General features: G+C 33.1%; 1 protein-coding gene across 1 annotated transcript; it reads right to left on the bottom strand.

The window, feature by feature from the left end:
- Positions 1-247: 247 nt before the first annotated feature.
- Positions 248-6,397, bottom strand: LOC131050458 (glucan endo-1,3-beta-glucosidase 5). Its single transcript, XM_057984640.2, has 2 exons — positions 5,717-6,397; positions 248-2,658 (listed from the first exon to the last, which is right to left on the bottom strand). Exons 1-2 carry the CDS (start codon positions 6,106-6,108, stop codon positions 1,551-1,553), a joined length of 1,500 nt encoding a protein of 499 aa, XP_057840623.2. The 5' UTR covers positions 6,109-6,397; the 3' UTR covers positions 248-1,550.
- Positions 6,398-11,353: the final 4,956 nt, after the last annotated feature.

Raw genomic sequence — 11,353 nt, 5'->3', positions numbered from 1 at the left:
TGGGACTGTGGTTTCATGATTGAATTGGTGCATAATGTGCAAATAACACAAGTTTCTTACTAGCTGTAATGTCAGGACTAACTTTTTTATAACTTCAAAAGTTACGAAAGGCAACAAAGAAGGCACCAAATGGTTGAAACCATATATCAGAGGTAATCTTTGTTAGGGTGTTATTGTGCTATTCATTTGATCCTCTACTTTTCCTGATTATTTTTTTTCTTTCTTTTTTTTGGCGTTTCTGGTTCAGATTACTTCTTAATTGCATTTCTTGTATACATTACAGAAAGAGCATGGATTCAGTACTTTCTATGCCCAGCAGATTCAGCTCGCTGGATTGAAGTCAGATTCTTCCTTCTTCCCAGGAAGACTTGGGAGAGTGCTTGACCTTTGAAAACTGCTGTCAAAATTCTAATCATTGGAGCTCCATATGCATTTATATATATGTCATAGAGTGAATGGCAGCAAGCTAGATTACATAATACCAAATGAGGGCATACCAGCAAAATGCCTTGATGATGAATGCTATATAGTGGTAACTTTTATTCATATCCCAGGGATTTGCCTTATTGATGGTCCTATTAAGAGCAAAATGAATATCTCTGTATTCCAGCCAGCATGGATGGATTGTGGCACTGAGGAGGCCTGGGGCCTGGGCACTGTCTGAGCTCGGGGATGTATCTGCCTTTCTCGACTGTCTTCTGTTTCTTCATCCTCACTGGTGGGGAGTTTTCGCTCCCGTGGTCTCTGGTGCTTTTTGGTCTTTTTTTCCCTAAATTCTTGAATTCCTCTTCTGCTAGCCTTCAGGCTTATGGGGATTTAATCCTGTAGTTGTTTTGTCATGGTGCATTTCTGTATTGGTATTGTATTGTTTCTATTTTCAAAAGTGAGAAGCCCAATAGAACCCTCATATTCTATTTAAAAAAAAAACATGAATCTCTGTATTAACTCATTAGCTTACAGATTGTTATGCAGTAGCCAGAGAATACCATATAAAGAAGTGAACATAAAATCAAAGGATTACAGAATTGAGTTCATTCCAAAGAATTGGAACAAAATCCATTCACATAATTTGTAAAGAATGTCTTCCAATGACAAAATGTTCTTTGAACACTTAATATCCATAGGATCTTTCATTTGCAGCACTATGCAGACAGATGTATTACCCAAGTAACAGGGGAGCAAATCCTTGCTAAAGGTACATAATGAAAGATGAACTTACCAACAAGAGTATTATCATATGAAAGACTTTACTATATGGGTGCCTTTGAGACAATCCCAATGATGTGGACAAGAATACAACTACTACATAAAAAAAATCATCTTGAGACTACTTGTATTAGAGTGCTAAAAGGTTCTTGCACTCCTGCACAGTGGGCACATGACCTTTGTCAAATGCTGGGGAATTCGAAGCAGCCTATAGGGCTTGTTTAACAAAATAGGAGTACACCTCACTTCAAAGTTAGAACTATGGCCTTATCTTCAGTATGTCTAAATAGGCAGTTTCTTGTTCGAGTGCTTTGTAACTTCTACAAATTGGAGATATGTCGAGATCATAGACAAGTACAGGTTAGTAAACACATTAGAATCATCCACTCAACTGCCAGAAAAAATCTTGAACTTGAATATAAGGCAGTGGCAGAAGAGTCTCTAATCCCAATGAGGAAACGACAATCCCCAATTGAGGGATCCACAAATGTTATCATTCCAAGCCCATTGAAATAGCAGCTTTTTTCTGCTTGATTCTGTTGTTGGTAGTAGCTGTTGAAAGCATAAGAGACATTGCCTATTTCTCCAATGGCATTGCATGAGCCTCCATAAAGCAATCTTGTGCAATCAACACTTGAGCATGCAAGTTGCACATAGTTTGAAGCACTCGACAGGTCGCGGTTGGCATTTGCAACACACCATCTAGAAGGCAGGTATGGGACATTTGCAGCATTCACCAGACCTTTGGATCCTTGGCCCAACTCAAGGTGGTATTTAGCCTGGCCATCAAAGGTATATATACCCCAATGCCTTTCAAAATTCCCAGGCATGACACTCTTTTGGCCCTCGTCCAGAAGACCAAATAGATATACTTCAATTGGGGGAACACCAGGTCTGAGAGGTGTTCCCTTGTTGCTCAGTACATGGTCCACCAATCCTTGGTTGAATCTTTTTGCATTGCTGATATTTGCAACAATGGTCCCATCACTTGGCCATCCAATTTCTCCAACAATGATTGGAATTTGGCCAAAGCCAATTCTATCTAAGGCTGCCACAAGGGTATCGAAATTTCCATCAAAGGCATTAGTATAAACATTCTGCCCATCAACCACCGGATGAGTACTGTTATCAAAAAAAGCATAGTCTGCTGGAAACTCTGCATTCCCATAAAGACTTAAGAAAGGGTAAATGTTAACGACAAAAGGAGATCCATTCTTGCTAAGAAAGGAGACAAGCTGAACCATAGTTGGGCTCACATCTGGCCTGAAGGTTCCTTGGGAAGGTAAGTCGGACTGGTAAGCATCTGCATTACATGGAACCACAACTTTCACCAGGCCTGCGAGATTTGCCTTTGTAAGAGCCTGTTGCACATTGATCACAGCAGGAACTACAAATGATTGAAATTGCCCTTGGTAACTGGAAAGAAATGGTTCATTACCAACTGCAACATACCTATACACGTGCATTCAAGAACCAACGAATCAGTATGCAGTATAAACTTGAATATATAAAATGCAAATATTGATCACAAGTGTGAGAAGTCATTTGCTTGGGAAGAGTTAATTTTTTCCTCACTATAGTGTAACAATCGTCTGCTTGGTTTCTTCAGGACAACACTAATCATGGTTCCTAGTAAGCAAATCCAGGATTCAAGCCAATCCAAAATATGATAGGTCTTACTTAGAAGAAACAAGATAGTGCAAAGGAAAAGGAAATGCATATTTATTTGTTGCAGCTTACAGGGTTGGAAGAAGGTTAGAGAGTCAATGACCCTCTTGAATCTCCAAATAAACAACACATCAGATATAATATCCTAAAACCATTAAATCTGCTACCAATCATGATAAACTAAACAATACAAAATAATGCACGTCTGTTAACCTATCATGGACAGAATAGACAGATTTATTTGTCGTAAGAAAACTGTAGTACTTCATCTGTACTTCAAGCTAAATGAGGTTATCTCAAAAATCTAATGCCAAAAGCAAAGATAGTTTGAAAAAAGTAATAAATGGTCTTGAAAAATCCACAGGATGGGGTCCAAGTTGTCCCTCTCTGTAGTGACAGGTAAACCTAGGGAAAATATTGTGATGCTGATAAGTGGTGTGATCAGTACTCTATTCATTGTGGTACCCTTTGAGACCATTGTCTATCCAGGGATCACAATGTACGTTTGACTGTATTTTTTTAATTATTAATTGACAATCAGAACAAAGGTGCATTGTGATCCCTGGACAGACGTTGCCCTCTTTGGATATGCCTCGATACCTGTTGCTTTGATAAACCTAGGGAAATATTGTGATGTTGATAAGTGGTGCAACTAGTGTACAAATCATAGTTCAAAACACGTAACGTGGCAAAACTTAATCAGATCCAATTTTGACTTGGACTTGGTGACTAAGAAAAAACTTGGCAAATTAAAACATGGTTAAAAACTTAAAAACCATTAACTCGGTAAAACTTGGCTAGGCAAGATAATGAGCGATTTACAAGTCTGCAAAAATAACTTGATGGGTACATGGTGAGATTTTGATCTATGGTGCAAACTATTGACCATGGTACTCTTTGGGGAGGTCCTCGTACCTGTTATTATAAAAATTAGAGGCAAACATATTTAGGCATTTTTTCCTATGGATGGAATTTTAGGCATCTGAACATAGATCCTGTTTCCTGTTCAATCTATAAGATAACTATTTTAAACTCTCCCATCCTTGATGTTTGTCGTTTCGTATTTGACCGGTTGTGAAATTTTGCTGAACCACTGTTGTCCTTCCTCTGTTGTGCATACTGCATAGCACATATTTAATATTTCATAACAAGTCTTAATTTGAGTAACACGCACAATACCAAGAGCAAAAATCTAAATGCATTGGTCTCCAAACCACTTTGCAATGACAAAATGGTTTTACCATTCTTTGGAGATTCTTGTTTTAATGTTGTTCTCCAATTCTGATTATAATCTTCAAGCTCATGCTCTGCATTAATGGCATTTAAATTTCATATTTAAAGAAATCTGCATAAACCTCATAAAATAGGTTAAAGAAAGCAACCACATTCAATCGAAATTCTTTGGGCAATTACGACTGTAGTTGGAGTCCCATTCCTCAATCACTTTATTCGCAGTTCCATAACATCCCGTGTCCACTTTCAACAAGCTAGCAGCTACAGATAATCCTGCAAATTTTATATAACAAACGTGCGGAATGTCTGACCCATGCAAATATATCTGATGGGGTAATACTCCATATATTCCAGATCAGCATCCACGTAAAGCAAACACGAATTGCTATTGTTGCTGCATTTGGTATAAAGGGAATTCCCGTCTAGGGTTGAAATGGAAACAGTTGCACCAATACTAGCTCAAATCTCATGTGGTCATGCAAGTTATTGCAGATGGAGTTACATCAAAGGCCTACAATCCATTGCAAAGCATGGATTTGCCCTCCTCCCAGCCGTGCATAGACTATGGGTTGCGCATACGTTACCCACTGCCAGACTGAACTTGTGTCCCCAAGATGGACAACAATTCTTCACCTTTCAGTTCACCCAAGTCTGCAAATCATACTTCTAGTAAAAAACCTAGAGGTTTTACAATGCCTTTGGAAGCTTAAGGCTACTATGGCACCTTGCGGTGGCCCTTTCTGATAAGTGGGCTATACCCTCTTTTGGTGTGCGTAGAGGTCAGTTTAGTGGCCATTCACAGGGCTACGGCAATTCTCCAGAATTAGGTGTAATTCCTAGGTCATTGGGATGGCCTACCTCAGGCATGTCCATATCTAAGCTTTGAACTTTGGCATCCACAGAAGCATGAGTTAGTGTTTGAACCCTGATCTTCATCAACTCAAAATTTAGAAGAAAGAAAAAAATCTTCCAGCGAACATAGTGACTTCAACAATCAAATTTTCTAAAATTTGACAGAATGTGCTCACATGTAGATATGTGCCAAGATAGTCCACAACAACCGTAACAACTACTTGTAAATGGTGAACTGAACAGATTAGGAAATCTGGTATAAAAGAGGTCATATGTCAATAACACAGTATTACTTGAGTCTTAAAGAGTGCATGATTTGTCTAAGAGACCAGCATGACCAGAACGAAAGATGAAAACCCACAATCTCATAAAATAAGAGAGTATATGTTATAATAGACGGTTCCAATGTATGTTTATGGAAGGGAATGTAATACGACCAAACAAACCAACACGACATGTTCTGAAGTGGGCCATAAATATAGATAACTTTCTCAATCTGGTGAACACAATAAAGAAAGATCCTAGATCAAGGAGCGACAGTATTCCTGTTTACCTGAATGCCAAGTTCAACATCTGTGCTAAGTACATAATGGTCTGATTTTCCCATGGTAGTCTTAAAATCTAGGATCCATATCATTAGCTTTCTGCGCTGATCACAACATGATACATACAGATGACAAATACTTGAAAAAGGGTTCAAAACTATAGTTCCTGAGAACCAATCAGTCAAAAACATTCATTGAAAGTAAATATTTACCTAATATCAACGCCCCCTCTGAAGGCATATCTAGTGACGTTATCATGAACCCACATGTCTGCAGCTGCAGAAGAGACGCTCATAATCCTCAACATGTCATTTGGAATGCCCACCATGACCTGAATACCAGAGCCCACAAGAGCCTCTAAAACCAAGGGATCTGCATCAAAAAGCTTCACCTTCATAATATTATTGGCCCTTAGAAGCCTCACAACAATAGGGGGAGGGAGTCTATGTGCTGATATGGTGCCCCAGTTGACACCAATGTCTACTGCCTGCACACTGGAACAAATCCACATGATCCATGCTAACACTGCCAGTGTTCTTGCACTGTATACCAACTTCACCATCTTCTGTGTAGATTGTAAGTATCCAAACTCATTGCAGTTCATGCCTTCTCTGTGTATCCTAGTGCATCTGCAGTTTATGCCTGTGTGATAAGCATCTGATTCACATTTGGGGGTGTAAATGAATGAGGATCATGTGCTGGTTTGAAATAATGTCTTTGCTGCTTTGCTTTGGTTGTGTGCAAAGTCTCTATCAGTGAAAATGATTCACCACCTTTGCATTGGATATTGGGCCCAACTGCAAGTTTAATTTAAAAGGTTTTTTTAGAATTGAATGAAAGGATTCTGTATTTCAGGAATAAACTTTTCATCTACTTTTATGCAACATTAGGCTTTATCAAAGGGACCAAACTTCTTATTAGTTGTCTAACATGCTATCATAAAGGTTATTATATATAATTTTATTTGTTAGGTAGGTGAACCTTTTCTGTTGGGAGAGGGGTATAACACTAGAATCATGATGTTTGTTTTGTCTTTAAAGTAGAGTTATATGAGAAAAAGCCTCCCTATTAAGTAGCATTTTAGGGTAGGTATTGTTAGGTGTAATTGTATAATATAAATTTAATAAATTATTAATAAAAAATTAAATTAAAAATAAATAATAAACAAAAATTAAGAGATTTTATACTTACTCACAATTGTCTTATGACATAAAGATTATTAAATATTTTATATTCATATAAGCCAAAAAAAATTAGAATTATCAATCATAACATATCAAAGAATAAATAGATATTTAAATGTATAATGATCATATGAAGACTATTGATCAATATATCCAAAAATATGACATAAAGATTATAAAATATTTTATATACATGTAAGCCAAAAAAAAATAGAACTATCAGCCATAGCATATCAAAGAATTTATAGATATTTAAATGTATAATGATCATATGAAGACTAATGATCAAAATATCCAATATAAAGATTTCTTGTTAAATAATCAATAATTATAAGATACTTTAAATATTATATAAATATTTAGATATTTAATGACCATAAGAATTAAATAGAACTATCAGTCATAGCATATCAAAGAATATATAGATATTTAAATGTATAATGATCATATGAAGACTAATGATCAAAATATCCAAAAATATAAAGGGTTCTTGTTAAATAATCAATAATTATCAGATACTTTAAATATTATATAAATATTTAGATATTTAATGACCATAAGAAAAAGATTAATGAAATAACTATTGTCATTTATGGGTTTTATGCAGGGATCCCAAAAAATAAAATTCAAGATAGAGGTTCTTAGTCACATATTCATTTGGGTAATTTTAAAAATATTAAAAATTGGTATTATCGTAATTAAAGGTCTTAAAAGTTTTAAAATATAACTTTTAGTTTCATGAGAGTTTTTTTCACATTAGATACTTAAAATATTTAACAGATTTAATTTATAAAGTAGGTACATTATAATTTTGAAAAATATATATTTTGTATCTTTTAACTTTCCTTTTGAGTCCATTTTAATGGGGTTATCTTTAGTACAATGACTTGTCTATAAGTAATATATTGAAATATAAAAGTTGGTAAATAACTTGAACATAATTTGATTCCATCTACACATCTTTAGAGAGATCAACTTTGATTCTTAGTCCATTCATTCATTTATTGAAGTGAAAATGGCAAATTATGGAGGTGATTTACGTTAGTTTTGCAAAATGCAAAAAATGAACTCTAAAATTGCAAACTCAAACATAATTTTTGGGTCATTGTTGACTTCAACTAATTACTTGTTATGTGATAATTAGAGTGCAAAAGCCATCAACTTGTGTGCTAGAATGTTACATATTTAAGGACAAACCTTAATTCATTTCAAACCATCATGAAATCATCTATATCAAAGAGACATCCTAGGACCTTGGAGGATAATAGCATCAACAATACATCATCATCTTACACCAACTCTTAGGCATCACAACTTGTTTTCTTGAAATCTTCAATCATTATCAAGCAAGATCCTACTTGGTATGTATTAACACCACCCCTCTCAAAAGTCGGTAGTAGATATTATGGAAACAAGTCCTTGACATAAAAAATCAACAAAGTTTAGATATGTGAACTAGGTTTAGATGTACATATACAGTTCAAATCCACGCACACAAAGATCGATTCCACAATTGTAGAAGTGAACGTGAGCATCAGATAGAAGACACACTAATACAAAGTCAAGCATATGATATCACATAAGGTTCTAATAAATTGATTATCATACATCTAACATAGATAATCTACTTCAAGTTTCTAAAACAAAATCTTTATTTATTTAATTTTGAACATTTATTTCATTTCATTTAAAATTCTCAACTTTAAATTGTAGAATTTAAGTAATTGTCTCAACTTTTAAATTGTAGAATTTAATTGTCTTGCTTTCAAGTATAAACAACATCCATATAATAAATCAACTCATTTCTACATAAACATTATAAAATTGTCACTATTAATTGATTATACATCAATGTAGAAATGCCACATCTAAATCTAAATAATTGTTAATCTAAACTCAATATTGAAAGCGAATAATAATACGAAGATAGAAAAAATTTATACTTTGATTGATTTATCCATTCTTAAACATTCTCAATCCATTTTCAACCACCCATTACTAAAATATTTTCTTATGCAATCTCATTAACATTAAACATTGTAAAAAACAAGCATCCATTTATTTTAATATAATATAACTACCAAATAATATACTAAAATATAACCTTCACAATGTGAGCCCATAATATGAAACTTGAGTATCTAAAAAAGAGAGTTCTAGATAAGATTATTTAGTTTATTAGATTCAATGGAAAAAGAAAAGAAATAAAATGAATTAAAAAACACAAATAAACATTATGAGTTGAGCTATGACATCAAGCTTTAGTCATGTCTAAGCCACATGCACTCACTCATATAATAATTTGATTCCATCTTCTTTAGAAGTTTGAGTCATGATAGTACATGTACTTCAACCAATCTTGGATTGTCTTACTTTTGGGAAAACTTTAAGCACACTTTCGGTGTTAGAAAGAGAATAAGTTTGCTTTCTCCTTGGTAATTATTTTTCTTGCTTCCCCCACCAAGGGGGATGAGTAGGTGAATGTTTTGAATAATATTTATGAGTGATTAGTTTAAGGAATTTAAGAATAGTAATAAAGTTGTTTTATGTGTAAATATTCTTAATAATTATTGTGAAAAGGTATGGAAATTTGATTTATAAGATTCTTTCAATAGTTTTTACATTTTATGATTATGAGAGTCCACTAAGTGATTCATCATGATTTTGATTTAAAATTTTGTTTTAATTTTTATAATTTGTAAAATAATGAATGCTGAAAGAGTTATCTTATATATTTATATTAGATAATATTACATATGTTTTTTATTATATAGGTAAGGAAAAGGACCTGATCTTTCGTAAAGGCGGAACAACAAACTTATCAAAAAACAACAACCAACATCAGTATAGTCAGAAGTACAAAATTAGAGGTGTCATGATTATACTAATAAGTAAATTCAAGTAAGAGTTATGATTAAAAAAATAAATAAAATTATATTGGTGTAATTTGTATGTCCATGTAAATTCCCATTTAGTTTTGGTTTGACTATACTTGATAAGTAACTTCAAGTAAAAATTATGATAAAATTATTTTATTTGTAATGGTGTGATTTGTATGTCCATGTAAACTCTCATTTAATTTTGGGTTTATTTTTGGAGAATCGCTTAATACAACTACATTTTAACGAATGGTGTAATCTTGGTTGAATTTGGGATCATTTCTTGATCCTTCACCTATTCCTATGTATCTATCATTTATCTTGCTTAGTATTTTGGGCTTTATGTTTAGACATTCATTCTTACATGGATTTTATTGTTCTCTTATCCTAGGATAATCTCATGCATGTAGATCTAACCCCTAAAAGTCTAGTCAACTCTTGTCTAGTTTTATTCTAGTCATGAATTGACATGGTGGACATTTCATGTGATTAAGTTCTATGGAGCATATGTAGATGCATTCAAAATACATTCAAATTATCATTGAGCATCAAGAACACATGATTCACATTTAAGGAGCATCCTCCATAGTAATCTTTTGATTTAAAACACTATAAGGAACCTAAATTTGCATTAATATTCCAAAACATTTGCATGGCTACTGAGTGTTGTCCTTGATCATTTTCATGACCACAAAACTCGACCTTTCTATTGAGTGGAACTAGGAGAACTTGACCTAGTGATCCAAAATCCTCCCTAAGCTATCTTTTAATATTGGCAATGCTTAACAATGAAAGAGATGTTGACTTCAAGGAAAACTAAAGAATAGAAGAGCATAATTTCCTAGGTCATATCTTTGTTCACAGAAGTGGCCCAAATTTGCATAATTGACCTTGAAAATAAACATAGTTTTGTATAAATTTTCAAATGATGTACTAAACAAAATACCAATATTAGTAAATCTAGAATCATTAAAATCTACAAGTTGCATGAAAATGTATTCATTAATATTAGTTAATGGGCTAGGTGCATTCCTCCTTTGCATTTGTTTCCTTAAAACAATATTAATTGTTCAATTATCACTTTTGAAACTAAAATTAATTAATCTAGATCAATTTATGTCACATTGTATACATTTTATTTATTATCCTCAATTAGACATAGAGAAACATTATTTTCCTTAACATTTTGAGTAAACCCATTTGATATTAACTCCCTAAGGTTTGACCTTAAGGCTATACCTTCATTGTCTTCCAAAGTTTCATATCTATATTTCTTTAATACATTATCATTTTTAGATTTTGTTAGACTTTTACTCTTATTTATTATTGATTCATTATTATATCTTTTTTTCTAAATTTTGTGGCTTTATTGTATTACTTTTGCCCACCCTTAATGTTCGTATTATTATGTCAATTTGTTTAAATCAACCTACATTGTGTAGAGACTTAATACTTCATTTTAATCTAGTTGTCTTTAGAGTTGGAGATGTTATCTTTAAAGCTATGATTTTAATTGTATATGTAAAAATGTGAAAGATATAAATTCTATAATTAAGCTTTTTTTTAAAGGATGGGAGTTATATAATTACATTCATACTGATTTGATGAATTTATTCTTTGATTTACATTCCTTGAACCTTAGTGAACATATTTAAGACATTGGAATTGAATTTCAGCATATGAAATACCATGGTACTTAACCATTGGAAATAGTAGGTAATGAGTTTTTGGATTAGAAATATAAATACATTGTTTATAACTAATAATGTATTTAAGAGGTTTATTT

This window comes from Cryptomeria japonica, chromosome 1, assembly GCF_030272615.1.
Source record: "Cryptomeria japonica chromosome 1, Sugi_1.0, whole genome shotgun sequence".
Taxonomy (NCBI): domain Eukaryota; kingdom Viridiplantae; phylum Streptophyta; class Pinopsida; order Cupressales; family Cupressaceae; genus Cryptomeria; species Cryptomeria japonica.
The sequence above is the reverse complement of the archived record's forward strand: the minus strand, read 5'-3'. Positions and strand labels throughout refer to the sequence as shown.